Raw genomic sequence first — 23,519 nt, 5'->3', positions numbered from 1 at the left:
AGCATCACCGGAATCCCGATGCATCAAGATATTCCGTCAAAGGTAAAAACTAATCCAGCAAGGCCGCCCGGCGTGTCGACGATCCCGATAGGAGCCGCGTATCTCGTTCTCAGGACACGACGGATGGAACTAGCTATGGGTGCCAAACCTCGAGTTTCACTGTGGTGGCCCCGCAGGCAGACCGTTTGGGACCAACACCATCAGCACTGGCCCCCCCTGTTTATGTAAAATTACTCCTCGGGTTCATGACGCCCTATGCATTTCAATATTAACAAAGTTATTATGTTGGGCAAATGTAGAACCAATGTTGGGCCTTGCCGGACCAGCTTTAATCTAAAATGAATTATCAAGGGGGTCCCCATAACAACCCCGATCGTGTTAGGAGAGCTCGTTTATGGAACATAACACCGGTAGCCGGAAACTAAGGGGGCAAAGGTGGAACAAAACACCAGGCTAGAAAGGCTGAGCCTTCCACCTTTTACCAAGTATATAGGTGCATTAAATTAAATAACATTTAAATATGGTGATATAACAAGGAACCCATGTTTTCACATGGAAGCAACTACACCTGCAACTAGCAACGCTAACACAGGGTTTAGCAAGCGGTAACATAGCCAATCAGTGGTTTGCTAGGTCGAACAGGTTGAAGGTTATCATGGCATTGTTGAGAGGCTGATATTTAACAAGTGGTAGGCAACGAGACATAATCGATAGAAACGGTAAAACTAGCATGGCAATGATAGTAATGGTATCTCGGGAAATGATCATCTTGCCTGAGATCCCGCTTGGAAGAAGAACAACTCGGTGGAGTCGGCAAACCATCGTAGTCGAACGGGTCCTCACATTCCGACACGCTTGCGGAACTCTATCAAGATGAAGCAAACCGGAAACACAAATCAACACACGATATTCACCACATGATGCATAACACATATGATGCATGAATGGTCTAATGCAAGGCATGACAATCACAACAATCAAACACTACACATTAAGTGAAGCTCGATATGCAACGGGTTGCATATCGACGAAACTCCACATTTAATGGTTTAGTTCACTCCCGTTAATTTACACGGCAATATTTTAAATGTTGTTAACATGGCAAGGGGGTGAAGCACTAATTAATCTATCTATCTAGGCATTTTAAATGAGGCCGAAAGCAACTTATAGCATCTCCAAAATGACCCCACACGTTAAATTCTAATTCTGTCCAGATTTGTCCTAATCACATTTTAGGTTTGTTAAACGGCCAGATTTGTCCTAATCACATTTTAGGTTTGTTAAACGGAAAAACAAAGTGGTTCACGTGTTTCTATTCGTCGTTGTGGTCCACTTACATATATGGCACATCTCCAACGGAGCTACGGACAAATAGTTACGACCTAAACCGTTTCAACACGTCGACGCACAAACCAATACAAACTCCACACTAAACAGCTTTAAGCATGCATGAGAGTTGAAAAATATTAATCTACGTGAAATTCTATATGTTTTACATATCTAACTTATTCCGATCCGACGCACGGTTTAAAATCTACGGCATTTTAAAAAAAATGCATGTGGTGGAAAATGCTAAATCTACACAGGTGGAAAAAACCCATGCATGGGCCCGAAGCAGCATAGTGCAGCGGCCCAAGAGTAAATCGGGGCCAAATGCCCATGTGTGTGTGTGTGAAAGAAAATAAAAGGCAAAGCCAAAAATTGGGTGGATCTGGAGTCGAACCCAGAACCTCCCTCGTGTTAGCGCTGCTCACTAACCAGCTGGGCTACGAAGTGATTGCAACAGTAGATGGGTTTTTCTCAAAATGAAAAAGCAAAGGGGCCAACCTGTACCAATAACATAACAAACTAAAAATAGGGGTGCATGGGATTTGAACCCAAGACCTTGCGGTTGCACACTAAGGCGCTCACCAGCTGGGCTACATCGAGCTTTGGAACAAAATGGATGTCTACGCGAGATGAACTAGAATGTAACTCTGATTGAACCAAACTGAATATACAAACAGACATGGCTTTCTCTGCTACCGTGCTTGAGGATGCAGGTCCGTACCATGTCGCTGGGGATGCAGGCTGCGGATGCTGCGGTGATGCCGGCATGGGGTCCAGGCGAGGCGAGGGAGGCGGATCCGGGGCGTCTGCTCCATTCCCAAAGACGGGGACCGTCGAGGTCGATCACAGCAACGGCAGCATGAAGCTCCATCGGGCTGGCCTTCACACAGAGCTGCAGCGTGCTTCTCTGCATCACGGGAACAAGGAGAGGAAGAGGTCAAGGGGAGAGAGAGAGGAGGCAGGGAGGGAAGAGAAGGGAGGGGCCTGGCCTGGATCGCTGCTGGAGGACTGAGCTGCTGGCGCTGGGAGGAACCGCAGCGCTGGTCAACGCGCGGGGAGGCCAGGCGGGCGACGCGCTCGCGCCGGCTCCACACGAGGAGCATGTGGCGGCGCTGGCACGAGGCGCTAGGAGGTGGCTGTCTCAGCGGGGCCCGATCTGGATCCCCAGATCGCGGGAAGAACGGCCCTGGCGAAGCCACCTGACGCGCGGGGCGGCTCGGTTTTGCCTCCCGATCTAGAGGCTCGAACCAGATCAAGCGAAGGCGATGCTACCGAGGCTGCTGTCGACAGGAGACGCCGAAGGACACGGGCGGAGCCTGCTGCGCGAGCGGGGACGCGGCATGCGCGGGCTCGGGGATCGAGCGGAACTGGCGGCTGGCTCGCAAATCGGGAAGTGACTACGCGGGTTGTCTGGTGGGGAAAACTAGGAATGGATCTGGCGCCCGATTGGGGTGGAGGAAAAATCGAGGAAGAAGACCAGGTGAAGTGCGGTGGCGGCAGATGGGACTGATTGGACTAGGGTTTGCCTGCTTAAATAATTAGGTGGGCTTGGATAGGACTGACTGGACCCTCCGATATAAATCGGACGGTCGAGAATGAATAGGCTAGGGAGTCCAATGGACAAACCGATGACTGATTGCGGTAAAACGGGGTTGATCCGGATCCAACGGTCACGACCGCCGGGCTCGGGTTCCGGGAGGTTTTCGGACTGGATTGCGCGTAGGGTCGACGCACTGTGCAGAGGGGCTAGGCAAAGATGAGAGGGAAAACGAGCAACCCGGTGACAGAGTTTGAAATACCGCAACGTCCGACAATTGACCGGCTATAGTGCCGCTATATAATAAACGGCACGGGTAACAAACTAGCTCCGATCGCGATGAAATTCGACAGACGGCCTACCTACACTAAATTCAGACTGTACGCCAAGTTCCAGCTCAATCGGAGAAAGTTTTAAACACGTTATAAAAACAAGGTCTTGACGATGCGCGGGCGCGTGCGAGTGTGGTCGGGCGTAGAACGGACAACAACGAGAACCGGCAACTAATAACGGATGCAAGTTTTGAAAACTAGCGGCAACGGGATACCGATGCAATGCTGATGATGCGCATGATGCGATGATGATGCGACAAATAAAAATAGACACGCGACGAAAACGGAAAGAGAGGGGAATCTTCTGGAACATTGGCATCGGGCTGTCACAACCCCCTTGACAATACGTCAATCTATCCTAAAACAGAAAACCTATCAAGGGCAAACCTATACCTTGCACCTCGTCCTCTTGAGCTAGATGACGATGATCTTGGCTTCCTCAAGATGGACCACCTTCTTGATTGTGTTGGCTTGATGAAGACTAGTTGATTGCTCCCCCATACACAACATGGGTGAGCCGCTCTTCGGCATATCTTCACAAGTCCATTGCCACCACAATGGATGACAAGCTTCAATCATGATATCTTCGTGCTGATCCACTTGAACTTGCAAACCGCAATCTTGATGACGATCACAACTTGATGTCATCCTTCATGGGCTGTATGAGATCTTCCTCTAGACGCAAGCCCATGGAAACACACCTAACCCCACATAGAACTCTCACGAAGACCATGGGTTAGTACACAAACACGTAATGAACAATGCTTACCATACCATGGGATCACTTGATCCCTCTCGGTACATCTTGTACGCTTTGTGTGTTGATCATCTTGATTTACTCTTTGTCTGACGATCTTGATCAACCTTGTGTCTCTATGACCATTCTTTGGATAATACCTTGAATACCACCTTAGTCATCATATAAACTCCTTGAACCCAACAGATGGACTTCAAGAAGTTCCTATGGACAAATCCTAAAAATATAACTTAAGGCAACCATTAGTCCATAGGAATTGTCATCAATTACCAAAACCACATATGGAGAAATATGCTCGAACAACACTTTTGCCCTCCGGCGGAGCGATTCCGCTGGACGAACTTCCCTCCCGAAGGGGGAAATCGAGGCCATCATCATCACCAACAACCCTCTCATCTTGGGGAGGCCATTCTTCATCAGCGCCATCTCCTCTCAAAACGCTAGTTCATCTCTTGTGCTCAATCTTGTACCGGAACCTCAGATTGGTACCTCGGGTGTGACTAGTAGTGTTTATTACATCTTGTAGTTGATGCTTTATGGTTTATTTGGTGGAAGATCATATGTTCAGATCCAATATGCTATTTAATACCTCTCTGACCATGAGCATGTTTATCACTTTTGATTAGTTGCCTTTGTTCTTGACGCCACGAGACAAGTCATGTTGCAAGTAGTCATGTGAAGTTGATATTTTGATGATATGAATGTTGTGGTTCCCTTAGTGGTGTTATGTGAACGTCGACTACATAGCACTTCACCATCTTTGGGCCTAAGGGAATGCATTGTGGAGTAGTAATTAGATGGTGGGTTGCGAGAGTGACAGAAACTTAAACTCGAGTTTATGCGTTATTCCGTAAGGGGCTAATTTGGATCCCTATGTTTAATGATATGGTTAGAATTTATTCTTAATACTTTTCCATAGTTGTGGATGCTTGCGGGGGGGAGGGGGTTAATCATAAGTGTGAGGTTTGTTCAAGTAAGAACAACACCCAATCACTAGCCCACCCACATATCAAATTATCAATGTACCAAACGTGAATTAATCCAATATTAGGAAAGTGTCTAGATGAAATTTTTGTGTGCCCTCAAGAACGGTTTGCCTATTATAATTAGTTGTTCCTGCCACATAAGGATTGGGCTACCATGGTGCACCTATTGTTACTATTATTACTTGGAACTTGTGTGACAGCCCGAGACCGACGCTCCAGAAGATTCCCTTTTATTTCATTGACGCCGTGTTATAATTGTCTGTCGCATTTATCATTGCATCATTCGCATCATCTGCATTGCATCAACACTCCGTTGCCACCAGTTTCAGACTTCCATCCGCTATTAGTTGCCGGTTCTCTCCGTTATAGACATTGATCGTTTTGAGTCTGACCACACACGCACGCGCCCGCGGCACCGTTCAAATCCTGTTTTTAAAAGTGTGTTTGAAATATTCTCAGGTTGTGTTGAAACTTGGCGTGCGGTATTATTTTAATATAGGTAGACCACCTCGCAATTTTCGTCGCAATCGGAGTCCGTTTGATACCCAAACGTCCGACCGTAGCGGTACCGACATCGGCTTATCATCACACGTTTTCGGTGTTTTAAAACTCTGTCACCGGGTGCCCGTTATCCCCTCTCATCTCAGCCTACACCCCTCTACACGGCCTAACCTAATCTTAGGATGTTTCCGGAGCCGTCCGATCGAGATTGGAGGGTCCGAAAATGCCCGAAACCCTAACCCTGGCCCCTCTGTCTATAAATAGACAACATTCCTCTCTCTCCCTTGTTTCCCGTACCTCCCCAAACCCTAGTCGCCACAGCCAGCCTCCTCCCACCTCCTGCCAACCGCCAGGACCTGCCCGAGCCCAGATCCGGCCCTCCCCGGGCCCGGGTCGCGTCGCTGCCAGCCGCCCAAAGCTGCCTCCAACCCAGCTCCTCCTGTGCACTTCCCCGAGCTCCTCCTGAGCAGGAGCTATTGCGCCTCCCATGTATTTTATAGTAGTTCCTTACATTTTTGCATGCAGGAGCCGACAATAGTTTGCCATGTCGTGTTTAGGACATATTCTTGCATACATGTGTGGCGTTAGTTTTATTTTGCATCCCCACATATTATATATGCTTTGGGGGTAGAAAAATCCATAGAATTTAACTATGCGTTTAGTTTTGCCGTCCGAGTAATTTTGCGTGCATGATATCTTGCCATGTTGCCCTCTTATTTATTTTATGGGATTTATTCCGTGCGTGATATGAATTAGTTGTGAACTAGAGATATGCCCTTGGATATGTATGCTAGCCCCTAGTAATTTTGGTTGCTTTAGAAATCCATGTTTAGGTGTTGTTTGCTTGTCGCCAACATGCTAGAAATAGTGCTGATTTGGAGATGCTGAAATATTTCTAAGTCTGAGATCTGTTATATTTTGTTGTTGTCTTGCCATGAGTTTTGCTAGTGATCTACAGCTCCTTTGAGGTTGGTGCAATGGAGTTAATTGTAGTACTTAAGATTCACTAGCATGCTGCCAATTTTCATGCCATTCGGTGCCCCGTAGAATAAAGTTTTACTGCTGTCAATATGCCTTCTGGTTGAAAATTACACTGTCAAAACTGTTATTTTCTCTAAGTCTGAAACTGTGTGCGAGATGCCATTTTGTGAATTCTTTTCCTAGTGACCCATGCTTCCATGCTAGTTGTTTTTACTAGAGTGTTGTTGTGCATCTTGATCACTACTGCCTCATGTTTTGTTTGCATGTTTTAGAATTATGTTGTTGTTGTTTTAGGGTGCGGAAAATGCCATGTCGTTGTTTTTCGCAGATTGTAGCTATTTCTTGTTTTTCTTTTATTTGTTGAACCGTTGCGCCGTTTTGTACGTGTCATATATGAAACTTTCTTAGAATCTCGTGTAGTTTCATATTATATTGCTGCTTGTATGGTTTATAATGCTTGTGGTTGTCATTTGCATACATACTGCATTCATGTCATCATATCTTGCGGTGATCATATCTTTTGAACCGTAACTCCGTTTGCAATGATCTCTATGTGTTAATTGATTGAAACGACGCGTAGAATCACGTGAACCACTTTATTTTTTTGTTTAACAAATATTAAAATATGTTAGTTCAGATCTGGACATATTCTAATTTAACGCGAGGGGTCGTTTCGGAGATGTTATATGTCGTTTCTGACCTCATTTAAAATGCCTAGATAGGTAGTTTAGTTACGCTTCACCTCTTGCCATGTTTAACAACATTTAATATTGCCATGTACCTAATCAGGATAGAACTAAATAATTCATATGTGGAGTTTCATCAATATGCAACTCGTTGTATATTGAACTTCACTTAATGTGTAGTGTTTGATTGTTGTGGATGGCATGCCATACCCTGCACAACTGTATCCGATCATGCATCATACGTGTTGTGCATTATGCCGTGCATGTGCCGTGGTGAATTTCGTGTGTTGATTCTTGTTTCCGTTTGCTTCGTCTCGATAGAGTTCCGCAAGTGTGTCGGAATGTGAGGATCCGTTCGACTACGTCGGTTCGTCTACTTCACAGAGTCATTCTTCTTCCAAGCTGGATCCAAGGCAAGATGATCTTTTCCTTAGATACCATTACTATCATTGCCATGCTAGTCTTATCATTTCTATCGTTATGTCTCGCTGCCTACCACCTGTTAAATATCAGCCTCTCAACATTTCCATGAAAACCTTCAACCTGATCACAACCTAGCAAACCACTAATTGGCTATGTTACCGCTTGCTTAACCATAAGTTGGCATTGCTAGTTGCGGGTGTAGTTGCTTCCATGTGATAACATGGGTTCCCTGTTATATCACCATATTAATGCTAATTAAATTAATGCACCTATATACTTGGTAAAAGGTGGAAGGCTCGGCCTTTCTAACCTGATGTTTTGTTCCACCTTTGCCGCCTTAGTTTCGGCTACCGGTGTTATGTTCCATAAATGAGCGCTCCTAACATGCTTGGGGTTGTTATGGGGACCCCCTAGATTCTCGTTTTGGGATAAAGCTCGTCTGGCAAGGCCCAACATTGGTACTATATTTGCCAACAACATAATTCTGTTAATACTAAAAAACATAGGGAGTTAGCGCTACCCGAGGAGTAATTCAACATAATACAGGGAGGGCCAGTGCTAATGGTGATGGTCGAAAATAGAGCACCGTGCGGGACCAACCCGGGGCAACTCGGGTGATGTCTATCAGGCCATCCTACACTTCGCTTATCTGTCATGCCTGAGAACGAGATACGCGGCTCCTATCGGGATTGTCGACACGCCGGGCGGCCTTGTGGGACTTGTTTTACCTTTCTCGAGCGTCTTGCGCGTGGGATTCCGAGGATGCTTTGGGTTATCTGGAGGTTGAGGTTTTCCAATAGGAACCCGAGTAGATCATGGGTTTCCCTGATCGAGGTCATTCTGTCGCAGCGTGTGGTAGTTTGTGATGGACTAGTTGGAGCACCCCTGCAGGGTTAAATCTTTCGGAAAGCCGTGCCCGCGGTTATGTGGCAACAGGGAAACTTTGTTTAACATCCGGTTCTACATAACTTGAAGTTAACTTAATTTTCCAACTGAGTGCGTAACCGTGACTGTCTCTTTCGTGAGCTCCTTCTCCGATCGAGGACACGGTGGGGTTATGTCTGAGGTAAGTAGGTGTTCAGGATCATTCATTTGGTTATCACTAGTTCACGTCCGTTATGCGTAGATCATCCCCCTCTTTTATTCTTGTACTCGTAAGTTAGCCACCAAATAAATGCTTAGTCGCTTGTTGCAGCCTCACCACTTAACCATACCTCATCCATTAAACTTTTCTAGTCTTGATACCTTTGGAAATGAGATTTCTGAGTCCCCTGTGGCTCACAAATTACCACAACACTAGTTGCAGGAACAGGTAAAGAGTTACTTTGACGTGAGCACGCTGATTGTGCTATTTGGAGTTTCTTCATCTTCATTATCGATCTAGGATGGGTTCCAGGCCGGCAGCCTGGGATTGCAAGGATGGACGTCGTTCTTTTATCGTTTGTTTCCGTCCGTAGTCGGACCGTGCTCTTCTTCATGATGATTGTATGTATTATACTGGTGTGACTCTGATGTAGCTTGTGGTGAGTGTAAGCCAACTCCTTATACTCATCTTTTCAGTACATGTACTTGTAACAATATCCATTCTCGTGAAACGACGAGATGCGTTTCTATCCCTGTCGAGGCCCTCGTGCCAAAATAAGATTAGGACCGCATCTTGGGCGTTACAACTTGTTACCGCTATTTCAGTGCTTGCAGAAATTGCCTTGCTAAAAATCGCTTGTCATTTCCATCCGCTCCTCGTTGGGTTCGACACTCTTACTTATCGAAAGGACTATGATTGATCCCCTATACTTGTGGTTCATCAGGTACCAATCAATTTTACATTCTAGATAACGAACTTCAAAACTTTGGTGAGAGAAAGAAACCCATGGAAGCATGATGTTGAAACATTTGAGCGCTTCAGTCCACCAAGCTACTCATAACAGTCACCAATGTATTATTTTTCGCAACTTTACATTTTTATGAAGGAAGCAACTTTATCTCATTTTTGTGATCTCATTTGTCCTCCCTATTTTTTCTCGCAGATTTGGTTGTGGCATCTTTCTATTCTATACATGGAGAATTTAACTGCCAAGGGGTTGAAGCCATTCAATAGAGTATGATTCACACTCCTTTTTCTCTATTTTCGCAATCTATGCAACACTAGTAGTACAAAGACACTGTGCAACACTAGTAGTAAAGAAACACTGTGCAACACTATAATCATTTTTGTGAAATCATCTTTTCTGCAATAGTATTTTTTTCCTAGCTAGTAGTTTCTCATGATCTGTTTTTCTTGTTGTGTATGCTCAAGACAAAAATCCTTGCTCAACTTCCAGAAGTACATTGCCGCAAAGTTTTTCAAGCACCTGCAAAACACCCTCGGCTCAGAGGAGGAGTTCCAAGCCCTGCTGAAAAGGTCATAAATTGATGCGAACCCTCAACCACAACAGGACCTTGCTAGTAGTTAGGCCTCTTTTTTCCGGTGCATGTATGTGCGACATGTTTGTAACCGAGCTCTCTAGTAGTCCATGGAACTAAATTTTTGGATAAGAATGTGTCATGCTCGGGCATGCCCCCTTTTTCCTCTTGTTTTTTGTATGCTGGAGCTTTATAGATGCAACCAATTTTTTGCTAATGCTTCGGTGTTGCATACCTATATAAGTGTAGACATGATAATCAAATGGTTGTTACATTTTCCTAGTGTGTATCATTTTGGGGTATGGGAGCACTTGCTGCATGATAATTCTTTCAATGGAAAAATCTTCTATTACCATCGTCTCTCTGTAGCATGATCCTTTGATCTATATTATACCCTAGCAAAATCAACAATTGACTGCATTTTCCCATCACAACATCATGTCCGTGTAATATGAACACATGAATACATGTTCCTGTAACATCACCCAAATGATAGTCCCTTCATGTAAGATTATGTTTTTCTTGAAATAAGAATACATTATCTATTTTTCATGGATGCATCCCTCGAGCAATCTAACCACATAAGCTATTTTTCATAATATTTTTTTTGCCAAATGAAAAACTTGGTGATGTACTGGAAACATAACCCAACTGAAAATACATGTCACAACATCATGTTCGTGTATCATGTCTTGCAAATGCAATTTATACGTCATCAAGTTTGCAAAATAGAAGTTCATGTATCAAACACGGGGAGCAAGTACATATTGCTTTACAAGATGAAAAGAAAACAAAAACGCGGCTGTCGGGGGTCTTCCCCATGTTTCTCTCATTTTTTTGTCTAGAGCTTCACTTGCATCACTTGGGCAATTTTTGGATCATTTGCCATCACGTCTCTCAAGTACTAACATTCTCGTACTGCATGTCCAGCTCTAGAGCAGAACTAGCATTTTGGGGGTGCTGTCGCCGCCTCCATCGTAGCTTTTAGGGGGCACATGTTTGGAAATTGTGTCCTAGTTTGTTGCAGTGCTTGCAGGGAACAATCCTATTTACACCTCTTGGCTTTCCTGATGTCGTTGCCTTATTCTCTTCTTCTTTTGCCTTCTTTTCTTGTTCATCATCTCGCTGCTCTACTAGCGTCTTATTTCTCTTCTCTCTGTCAGTTTATCAGCCTTTCTTAGGGACACGAGTTGGGTTTTGTAGCATATCCGAACTTTGATATTATCGCAGGTTATCATTCAATGTTATCGTTGTTGCAGCGGGTGATGTTGGGGGTTCACTATGTTGTATTTCTTGTTGATCTGGAAGTGCTCCTGTCTTCACCGCTGTTATGGCAGGCTCAAGAACTTTTAATGCTTCATATAATATTTTGTAGGCATCATCATTGCAACATGCATTACAGGCAAGCCATGTTAACCTTGGATACAAGGAGTTGTATTTTAGCGTGTTTGTCGTGGGGTGCCCAAAGTCCAGCCACCGACCAGTCCTTCGATGCTTGTTGTGGCTGATTCAAACCACCTCTCCAACATGTATTTTTGCGGAATTACTTAGACATTGAGATGAACCATTTCCCTTATTATGTGTGAACAAATCAGCCCATTCATCTCAAAGTAGTGGCAGCTATATCTAGACACCCCTTCATCCATCATAACATGCATAGAATATAGCTTTGGGTTCTCATGGGAGCTTGATTTTAGCTCAAACAAGAGGCCTTGCCCTTGGTAGTCACTGTCTTGGTTGATAATAAAATCGATAGATGCAGTCACATATTTCTCAAACTTACCAAAGACGCTACAAGTGTAGTAAGCAGCAATTTGGCAGTCAATGTTGTACCTGCAACATCATAAGAAATTGGTCACAAACTAGAACATAGTGGCATAGTTGTTGTTTCACAAGTGAATACAGAATTGTCCTCACGATTAAGCATAGTTTCTTGGTAGTTGGCACATTCATATTAATGCATAAACCTCCGAACAAAATCAGCGGGTCAAATCAGGGTCTTGAAATATGAGTTGAGCCCCTCATGCATGCTTGTTGTGCTCGCGAATGGGAAGAATTTGTTCTTGAAGTATGTTGGAGCCTAATATGTCTCCAACGTATCTATAATTTTTGATTGTTCCATGGTGATATATTATCTTTTAATAATACTTTTTGGGTATTTATTTACCAATTTCTATTATTTTATAGCGCTAATCTATTTACCCAGTGCTCAGTGTCAATTGTCGTTTTCTGCATGCTTTTCACTTTTCAAGTTTTCCATACCAAACGAAGTCCAATTACCCTGAAACTTAAAGAAGACCGGGGAGTATCCGAAGAAGGCTAGAGGCCGCACGAGGGGCCCACACGCCAATAGGGTGTGGCCTAGGGGTGCCCTGATGGCTTCTGCCTCCCTCGTGGCCCTCCTGATTCCATTCTATGGCTTATAAATTCTCATCTGCCCTAAAAACATCAGAAGGAGTCCTCAAACACTTTTTACACCATCGCAAGTCTCTGTTCTGACGGGAGGCCATCTGGAGCTCCGTTCCGGCACCCTCCCAGAGGTGTGATCGATCACGGAGGGTCTCTTCATCAACCTTGTTGCCCTAACGATGATGTGTGAGTAGTTCACCACAGACCTATGGGTCCATAGCCAGTACCTAGATGGAAATCTCTCTCTCTCTCGCTCGCTCTCTCTCTCTCACTCTCTCTCTCTCTCTTATCTTCAATACAATGATCATCGCATCTTCGATTTGATCCACATGATGTAATTCCTTTTGTGTAGTGCATTTGTTGGGATCCGCTGAATTGTGGGTTGATGTTCAGATTATTCATTATTAATATTTGAGTATCCTATGAATACTTATATGGTTCTTTTGTGCATGATTATGATAGCTTCGTAATTCTCTCCGATCTATTGAAATTGTTTGGCCAACTAGATCGATATTTCTTCGGTGTGAGAGGTGTGTTGTGGTAGGTTCAACCTCGAGAATTTCTATATCCCAGTGGCAGAAGGGGACAAGATGTGTCTTTGTGTTGCTTCTACTAAGTATAAAATGATGGGGTTTATACATATTGCTTGAGTTTACCTTATGTACATCATGTCATTGTTCTCCATGCATTACTTTGATTTACTTAATACTCTAGATGCATGTTGGATAGCGGTCGATGAGTGGAGTAATAGTAATAGGTGTAGGCAGGAGTTGGCCTATTTGTTTATGGACGTAATGCATATATACACATGATCATTGCCATGAATATCACATAACTATCCGCTTTTCTCTCAATTTCCCAACAGTAATTTGTTTACCCATCGTATGTTGTTTTTCATGAGAGATGCCATTATGGAAAACTATAGCCTCCCGGTTTATTCACGAGATATTGATAAAACCTTCAACACCTTGCTGCCATTTACTTGTTTTTATTTTATCTTGCTATCTGCAATTCTCTACACACCTCACTTTCTTGCAAATAACAATACAAGAGGATTGACAACACTCTTGCCCGCGCTGGGTGCAAGTTGGTTGTTCTTTTGTGTGCAGCCGCTGAAGTGGGTTGTGGTTGATATTCCTATTGGTCCGATAAACCTTAGTTTCATAACTCAGGGAAATACTTACCCACATTGTGGTGCGATAACCTATTCCTCTTGACGGAAAACCCAACACACATCACAAGTATCAGAGCCCATGTGTGCCTTGTGCACCACATGTTCTTCATATGTTTGTTCCCATCCACTTGAGAACAATGCAACATGTTCTACCTTGTTTCCTGAAATTACTCAACAATTTCAGATTAATTGACAAAAGTGTAAAAGTAAAACACATCTGCAAATGCCTCATCTCCGCTCAACACCGTTCCCAACTCAGAACGTGCATTGCTAAGCACATGAAACTTGCAACACCTATGACAAGTGTTTGGGAACACGTGATCAGAGGTTGCTGCCATCGCTACGTCCTGGTTAGTCACGATGTTGGTAGGATGCTCATTATCCATCGCAACCATCCACTACTCAAACACCCACTTAAATGTTTCAATAGTTCCATCTGGCAACAAGGCGTACCCGAGTGCAATTTTATGGAGGTCGTTGTTGACACCAACTATAGGAGCAAATGGCATGTTATATCAATTGATGTAGAAGGTTGCTTGAAGAATACACAATCTTTATATTTCGGGTGTAATGACCTTGCTCTCCCATCAACCCAAAATAAGACAGTCATTAAGTGTGTTGCAGCATCTTACTGCTTCGCATAGAAAAACTCTAGATTCTCAGCCTTCCTCCTCTCAAAGTACTTCACTGACATATCCATGTCTCGGAATGTTAACCCTTCCCGGAGTGTTTATTTGAAACATATCTCTTCACATATGGCAGTATCCTAGTGTCACCTCCACGGATACTACCAAGGACGCCCATGCAATCTGAATTTGAGAGGCTCACATCATCCAACATGAACAAGAGTTGGTAATCCTCGACAGGTATGCTGCGGTGCGAGCGGTGGTACCTAACACGCTTCAGCTGTTCCATCAGTGGATGCGTATGCTCCCCAACAAAGCAAGTCACTATCCATCTCTCCTCCCTTAGCCAACAAACATATGCGTCTTACAATCATGACAGAGCATCCTAGTTTTTGACGTTTTCTTGTTACATCCATCCCTTCACTAGGTTGACTTCTAGAGTTGTTCTTTTCCGCTGCAATGCTCTCTCATGTGCTTCTCGTTTCAGTTTTACCGGGCTTTGTAGCGTGCCCACATGCAAATACCCTCTTTATCAGTATTGCATCCTCTTTCTTCTGGCCTCTCTTCTGATTGAATTTGAAGTAGATATATGTGTCCCGAACCCCAACTTGAAGGCATAGTCTTTGTAGAACTTCTTAGCATCCTCAACTGTGTCAAACACCATCCGAACATAGGGCAGTACTGGCTGCGCCGAAACATCTCCATCATCTGAATCATCTCGGATTGCATGTTTAGAATAGAACAATCCCTCTGAATCTTCATCACCACCAACAAAAAAATTGCCTTGGACATTGCTCCCTTCCCTTTAGTTCCAGGTTCATGCAACACAGTTGTTGTGCAACATTCATTTCATCTCTCCATGGAATCAACACATTTTTATCTTGTTTTAGAAAATCAGATACACAACAGAAACATGCAACATACTCAAATCAACACAAACTCCACATTTTATCTTATCATTTTTTCAGGGGTCCATGAACATGCAACATACACAATCAAATCACACCAGAAACATGCAACATACTCAATGTGTTTTTTCTGAAACATCATACACAATGAAATCAAACCAAAGACATTGTTCTGTTATCAACAACAAGTTTCAGAACATGGAAGAATGCAACTAAAAATTTTGAGGCTCATATTTCACACATACAACAAGCAGGACATGTGGAATACATCTAATGTTTCAGAAAATTTGGAGCCTCATGTGCAACTAAAAATTTGGAGGCTCGTTGCTTTGTTTGTTCACAAAGGGTTTCATGTTTGAGAGTGGAACATAGCTAATGTTTCAGAAACAGGATCTCACCGAGGATTGTTGATGGGATTTGGTCAATGGAGCTTCAAAAAACAGCACCAAGGGATTTGTGAACCAAGATGAAACACCAACTCATGACAAAAGCCCCTGGGTGGCGCTTGGTGCTGAGAAAGATGGTCGTGCTTGTTCTCGAATTAGGGCTCCTCTGTGAGCTAGATTTGCGTAGGATCCCACCATCTCGTGCGCGATATGTTGCGCCATGGTGTTGCAGAGAGGTCCCCCACGTCGGTGACGGGGGAGGCGCCGCGCTGGACACGGGTCTATCGGGGCCGTGGACAATGCGGTTGTTTTTGCAACAGCTTTCATGTTGCGGGAATTAGGGCACGAGATCGATCGAACACTGTCGGCGCGGAGATCCAGCCACCATTATCGCCCCTTTTTTAACTCCTCAAATTTGATGAGTTGAGCCTCTCTTTTTTTAAGGGGCTAAATTTTAGTATGTCAGTTAGAAATGTCTAGGTGCAATGGTATGACATGATCACACGACAAAGAAACTATCCATGGTAACAAAAATGCAAAGATACTGGTCATGTAGCGATCAGTGATCTTGGGTAGGAATGTATCCACTTTGATTCGATTTGGGATCAATTCGCAGAAACGAGACATGATCACAGCCCCTGACCTGAAAAATCACGGCTGGCCCATCCCCATCCACGGACTGAGCACGCTTGACTGTGAGAGTCTGCGCGTGCACTACGGCCATGCCATTGCCATGTACTCCCTTCGTTTTCTTAGTCCGCATATAAGATTTGATCAAAGTCAAACTTCATAAACTTTGACTAAATTTACTAAATAAAATATCAACATTTATAATATCAAATCAATATTAGTAGATGCATCATAATATTAATTTTCATAGCATATAGGTTTAGTATTATAGATGTTGATATCTTTTGATATATATTTGATCAAACTTTGTATCACTTGACTTTGATCAATTTTTATATGCAGACTAAAAAGAAATGGAGTGAGTACTCTGTACTATTCACACACCACAGCGCACCACTCCCCGGGGAAAGGATAGACAAACACGTCGCTGCACGCACGGCCTCCTGCCATCTGGCCACCATGATCTGAGCTCCATTGGCCGCCGGACCGGAGCGCCAAAATTCTGGAGGAGAATGTATCGAGGAAGACGACGACGACGACGACGGCGCAGTCCAAATCAACGGAAGCTTCGATCCAAACCCCATCATCTGTTTCTGGGGCCAATTCTATTTTTACAGCGGAGTCCTAATATTAATATGGAAGCTGACAAAAAAACTTCAGGGTCCGAAATTACAGACAGGCTAATTATAATCAATCATACTCCTATACGCCTACTATCCAGCGGTACAGGCCCATGAGCCCCGCCTCGTCCTCGTCCGCCGCCCGCGGCGCCGCCATCGCCGCCGCTTCGGGGTCCCACCGCCAGGAATCCTCCTGCCGGTGGCTATGGTGTCCCTGGCTCCACCGCGCGCTCCACCGCCCGGAGAGGGATGACGCCGAGGAGGCCAGCCGGTCCACGTACTCCCGTAGCCACCCTCGCGACCCCGCCGCCTCCGCCAGCGCCTCGCCCGGGCCCTGCTGCGGCGCGGCGCGCTGCCCGGCCACCCCCGACTTGGCCGCCGCCGCGGGGCGCGCGATGCGCGCCACCACGGCCTCCACCTCCTCGTCCACGCGGTAGTCGAAGGAGCCGAGGGAGTAGGTGCGGCGGTCGTCCCCCGCGGCGGACGAGCGCCGGTTGCTCACGCTGCCGATCTCGACGCGGAAGCTCCTGGACGCGTTGCTGCTGCTCCTCGCGTCCAGCGGCTCCTGCTGCGCGGCGCCGGTGTAGGCGGCGGGGAGAGGCGGGTGCGGGAGCGAGATGGCGGCGCGGCAGAGCGGGCAGGACGGCGTGTTGCGGAGCCACGCGTCGACGCAGGCGGCGTGGAACGCGTGCCGGCACGCCGGGAGCAGCCGCAGCTCGGCGTCGGGCACGAACGGCGACAAGCACACGGCGCAGTCGGGGGAGCTCTTGGGCAGCGCCGCCAGCGCCGACGCCATCGTGAAGAGCGGGAGCGACGCGATCAGCCGCTCCTTCTCGTCGTCGACCTCCTCGCCCCCTGCCGCCGCCCCCGCCGCCGGGCCCGCCGCGGGTCGCGCCGAAGGGGCCGCCGCGTCGGCGTCGGAGCGGGAGGAGGCGCCGAGTCCCCTGGAGACAACAGCGCTCGGAGCCGGAGAGGACGTCTGCCGCGAGGAGAGGCAGCGGAGGAGGAAGTGGATGGAGATGGACGCGACGAAAACGAAGGCGAGGAGCGCGGCGATGATGAGGAGCGAGGGCGAGAGGTTGAGCGAGGAGGAAGGCGGCGGAGGCGGCGACTGCAACGGCAGCGGCAACGGCGGGGGGATCGTGACGGCGAGGGGGTCCCCTGCGTACGGCGGCGCGGGCGGCGGGAGGGAGTTTCCGTCCATTGCCGTCGGAGAGGCAGGAGGAGAGCTCGTGTTTATGGCTCGGTAGCTGGCCGCGGTCTCGAGCCTTTTATGGGTTTTGGGGTGCGTGGGCGTGGCGACGGAGAGCTACACTGCTGCCGCCGTAGGCAGCGAGTGGGGGTGGAAACTGGAAACTGGGGAGGTAAAATACTGGTGGTCTCGCCATCACAGGAAGCAGGAATGTGAATGACCTCCACAGGTTCTCCACCCAATTTTGTCCTCGGTCTCGCCATCTTTCGCTTGTACCGTAGTACACATTTTTGACCGTGTGTTTGTGTTTCTGCACTGCAACTGCAACTGCACAGGTGGATCGTTTCAGCTGTCCGCATCATGCGAAATTGCACGAGACAGGTCAACCATTCCTACTCTAATCGATCATGCGGAGATCACAAGCCCTACTCAATTCGATACTTCGTCGTAGTCTTAGCAGGGTCGTTCATTTGCTTTGTTCCGCTGCTGTATCAACACGGTGTATTTGGCCGGATTGCACCGATAAGTCGTCCAGAGTGACGACGGGACAAACAGAGAACCGACGCCCGCGCTTTTGTTTGTCCATGGCCAGATGTAAAAGGGAAGCCACAAACCATCCGATCTGCTTCGATTTGGGCCGCTTTTGTCCAACTGTTTTGCGTGGGGCTTGCACAATTCGCTTTGATTGACACGAGAAAAGCCGAATAGGCCCAATCTTTGTTCTTCTCGTAGAGGCTAGAGCCCTTTTTGTAGGACGCTACACGGTCAATTCGCCCGAATATGCGCATTGTCGGTTTTTACTACTACCGAGCTTTGTGGATCATCAGAGGATGTAGCTGGAGTGACCGCACCGACGACGCATTTTGGTGGAAGAGCAACTAATTCGATCGACTCCGCCATGAATGCACATTACTATTAATTAAAATCACTATGGAGTGAGACATGCACGGTCGGCCTATATATTTCTCTTGTAGAGCTGGGTCCATGGATATCTACCCACCTGCGAAGTTGCTTGCGTTTGAAGATCAGATACATATAGTAGTATAACCCTCTTGGCAATTTGTAAAGAAGAAGAAGAAGAAGAAAAAGAAGAAGAGAAAGAAAATTTAACAGCATGCTTATTTTAAAATTAGTTAGGGCGCACCGGAATTTAAATCGGGGTGTAAAAAAGGACGGCGTAGGTAATGCAATGGGATGCCGGTACATGTTGCTCTGTACGGGCCTTTAATTTCCCATGTCCGAGAATTTATGAAGACCATCAGACACATAGCAACCTCTATTTGTAGGCCCCGCGTTTCAGTGCACCCATGGCGTATCAAACGGGAAATTGCCTAATCTCTGCAAGAAGAAAAGTCCCTTGAATTGATTAGCATAGTGTAGATCGCTCTCTCTCTGTGTCTCTCTCGCCAGCGAGGTGTGTGGATAATTTTGCGTCAGTCATCACGTAATACACAACATATAATTATCAATGAACTGGGTGGCATTGTTAATTAGCAACGATGGTTAGAGAGATACTACGTGGAATTTGACTTGGCATTGTTTAATGCCATTGGAATTCCTTTTGCACATGTACACGCAGAGAGGTTGTTGGAGGGAACCTGGAAGCTACTACGACGGAGCATCGTTCAGCTGAGATAATAGATACCAGCACTCACACAAGTAAGCACCATCAAGTCGGAGGGGTTAAGTAATATACATATATATTGTGATCCGCTGTTGGATTAATTGCCTCACATGCGTAGTGATTTGATTTGACGAGCATGCATATACAAACTAATCGACCAGCTTGCTCCAAGAGATTCTATATCTCGTTAACAGTGCATGCGGCCGCTGCTAAGCTCGTCGGCAGGTTGATTTCACTGGCAGTTGTGCATATTGATGGAACGGCATGTGGAGACTGTGCTGCTGCCTTGTTGGGCATCTCGTCCCACATCTCACTCACATTAAATGGTGACAAATCTAGGAGCACACACACACGCACACTATGCATACATACACTGTTGCTTACCTCTCATCATCAGGACTTCCAGGATGTACAAGAAGTTGATGGTGGAACTGTGCTCGCCATGGCCATGAGGGTTTAACACCTAACGCTGTCCCTTTCTTTATTCTGCGACGAGGACATGGAGTTTTAGCACCTAACGCTAACCCCTTCCTCGCTGCCACAAGGGCACGTGTCACATTAATCTTAACGAACTAACGCGGCGGCGTAAGTTTTATTTTATTTTTATTTGCATGAGGATACGTGTCTCATTTACTGTATATCGTAAAGATCATATTACAAGTCACGAAAAAACTGATATGATAAAACCGAAAAGATAACAAAACATCATTGAGCTTGACACCAACGCCCGTCACCTGCCTCTGACACCATCACAGCAGACATCGAAGAAAAGAATGACGGATCATCTCATCACCCGATCTCGACGCGGCTCCATCGCCGATATGCAGCTTTGCGGACCTTCAAGGCGACTCACCAATGAGCGGATCTCGATGGTGTGGTGCAGTAGAGACTCAAAGTCCAGTGCACGGAGATGGATTCGCGTAGGAGGAGGACGTTGTCTAGCGTCATGGTAGCGTTGGTGGCAGAGAGGCCTCACAAGACTTGTGCGTTAGGTTTTTTTTTTAAGATGGATTTGTGAAAGATGGCAGCAACGTCACATGAGAGTGTGTCGGACCGGTTTGTACCCCAAACCCAGTATGTGGTTTTGTTGGGGCATTCGCCTTTAGATGTTAGGTTTTCGTGAGATGTCTGTTTGGTATTAGGCTCGCACTACCGACATCTCTTCATCAAATAGATATGAGTAACGACAATTGTTGTTAAGATAGTGGTTTCAGACTACCTGATGTACTATTTTACAAGTTTTTTATAAATAATCAATAAAATGATTGCATGCATGGTCCCAATGCACAGGGGTAATCCTTTGTTTGTAAAAAATAAAGCTTTTATTGTTAAACGAATCAGACCGGAGCAACACACCGGACACACCATCAAGTCTCAAATCTGACATCTTACCATGACTAAGACGCCGAATGCGAAAACCATTCGTGTCATCCACAAACCACAAACCTGGCACACATTCCGTTTATACAGAGCTCAAGAAACCTTGCAAGGAATTAGTAGGACACGGCAGAAATAATTCCTCCACGTACGTACATGTTGGGATCGAATGGGATCAAGATCAGATCGTGCCATCGTGGTCGCATACATGCATTGGCCACGGATATCGAAGCACGGCGGTCGGGGCAATCGTACGTACATACGAAGGAGCGCAACATGTACGATTGGTAATGACGCGTCACATGGCCGTTAAGCTAGGTGGTAAGAGCAACTCCAAACATCTCGTGTAAAACCTTTTCGTAAAAAGGACTCTACGGGATGATTGTATAATTTACGAGAAGTTGCTAGAAAGCTAATTTTCTCAGTTCTCATAAAACCTCTTTTCCTGAATTCTTTATTTTTCTTTGCCAATAAAGGTTGCTAGGCCCGCAAGTCAATGACACAATGTTGGGAGGTGCGACGAGGGCCCTCGGAGCAACCGGAGTGGTGAGACGGCAGCGATTGGCGCTGTGAGGTGGGAGCAATGGAACCGGTCTTCATGGCGACGGCGACCGATGTGGCGTGGTGGCATATGGGAAGGACTATATTTTCATATAGTTGCTGGAAGATGGGGTGTGATCCCGTAAAAAAAATCCGGATTCATGACTTATGAAAGTTGTTGGGAAGCTTTTTATGCCTCAAGTTTTCGTAAACAATCAGATATTGAGATTTACGAGAGCTGTTGGAGTTGCTCGTATTTGATGAGGTATCACATCTGAAGTTTGAAGGTGTGCATAGCATGCTACTTTGGTCAGATTCTTTCGACAGGCTTTATCATTGGTGAGCTATTTTGGAGTACTAAAATGTAAAATCAGCAATGAAGCCGCGTTAAGTTCGGGTGAAAAGGTGATCACTATGATGATGACAGAGGTGGATGACAGATTTAGCATCAAGTTCACCTTTCTTCGCTCGTGTTGTTTGGGCTTAAGCATATGTTATGTTGTCTTTCCACGGGGATGCAGGTTCACGGGGCAAGTTGTCAGGACTGGTTTTGCTGGAATTTTAATTTCCCTTCAAAATGGCCCCTCTGCATACCAGCCCCAGAAATACTGTTAGTTGGTACACAATTTCTTGGTACAATTGTCCAAGAAAATTACAAATTTGAGGTACAAGACCAAGGGGATATATGGAGTACATCAAAAAAAGGGTTTCTACAGGTTGATAGCGGAAGCGGTTCGGGGATCTCCAGCGTCTATGGGACTCCATTTCCCACAAGAACAGTTGACCTAGATAATTCCTATATCACGCGGTTGCTGTCTTCGGTGCCTAGGTTCCGGTGCTATCGTTGGGTTCCTCCTTTCCAAGCACGCAATCTGGCCAAGACAATAGCCAGGGACAAGCCAGTGCATACTTTGAAAGTACTCACAAACATCATGAAAACATGCATAAATTGGCACGGGGTTAATATGCACTTGCAATGATACCACAATATTTCATCAACCATAATATACTTCCCAAGAACTAGTAATGGAAATTTAATCATACTGAGAAATTTAATGAGCAATCAATAAGAGTAAAACTAACGGATGTGATATAAGATATGCCTTTGTCCGGCGTCTGAGCGATACCACATACAGGGCTTTAATAAAATAGCAACAAGCATGTCACAGTGAGGCGTCTGAGCGACACCACATAAAGGGCTTATAAGAAATAACAACAAGCATGCCATAGTCGAGCGTCTGAGCGAAACCACATAAAGGGCTTATAAGAAATAATAACAAGCATGTCACAGTCGGGCGTCTGAGCGACACCATATAAAGGGCTTACAAAAATAATAAAAAGCATGCCACAGTCGGGCGTCTGAGCGACATCACATAAAGGACTTATAAGAAATAATAACAAGCATGCCACAGTCGAGCGTCTGAGCGACACCACATAAAGGGCTTATAAGAAATAATAACAAGCATGTCACAGTCGGGCGTCTGAGCGACACCATATAAAGGGCTTATAAAAATAATAAAAAGCATGCCACAGTCGGGCGTCTGAGCGACATCACATAAAGGACTTATAAGAAATAGTAACAAGCATGCCACAGTCGAGCGTCTAAGCGACACCACATAAAGGGCTTATAAGAAATAATAACAAGCATGCCACAGTCGGGCGTCTGAGCGACACCACATAAAGGGCTTATAAGAAATAATAACAAGCATGTCATAGTCGGGCGTCTGAGCGGCACCATATAAAGGGCTTATATGAGACAATAATAAATATTGAATATCCAAGCGGTAGAACCGTCCGAGGGATATCCAACAATCATAATCATAGAGATTAGTCCACAGTAAAAATAATAGTACGATCATCCACCATATTTCATGACTAGTCTCACGATTTCTTTAACTTCCTCCGAAGACCGACACTCACACCGACACTTGACTAGTCAACCAGTCGTCCTTGACCGTGGACACGGCTACTCGAATAGTTTTGACTCTGCAGAGGGTGTACTCTTTACCCACAACCCACGGGTTTCAATAATCACTCGTACTAATCCCGCGTATGGTATCTCCGAAGTAAACGCTCAAAACAAATACACACCCATTTT

General features: G+C 45.7%; 1 protein-coding gene across 1 annotated transcript; it reads right to left on the bottom strand.

The window, feature by feature from the left end:
- Positions 1–16,635: 16,635 nt before the first annotated feature.
- On the bottom strand, positions 16,636–18,194 carry LOC123402687 (E3 ubiquitin-protein ligase ATL4-like). Its single transcript, XM_045096625.1, has one exon. It carries the CDS (start codon positions 17,890–17,892, stop codon positions 16,771–16,773), a length of 1,122 nt encoding a protein of 373 aa, XP_044952560.1. The 5' UTR covers positions 17,893–18,194; the 3' UTR covers positions 16,636–16,770.
- Between the last annotated feature and the right edge of the window lie 5,325 nt (positions 18,195–23,519).

Source organism: Hordeum vulgare, chromosome 6H (assembly GCF_904849725.1).
Source record: "Hordeum vulgare subsp. vulgare chromosome 6H, MorexV3_pseudomolecules_assembly, whole genome shotgun sequence".
Lineage (NCBI taxonomy): Eukaryota > Viridiplantae > Streptophyta > Magnoliopsida > Poales > Poaceae > Hordeum > Hordeum vulgare.
The sequence above is the reverse complement of the archived record's forward strand: the minus strand, read 5'-3'. Positions and strand labels throughout refer to the sequence as shown.

What these genes read in the sequence shown, in the direction of transcription:
- LOC123402687 (XM_045096625.1), bottom strand. Translation starts at nt 17,892, where the DNA reads ATGGACGGAAACTCCCTCCCGCCGCCCGCGCCGCCGTACGCAGGGGAC.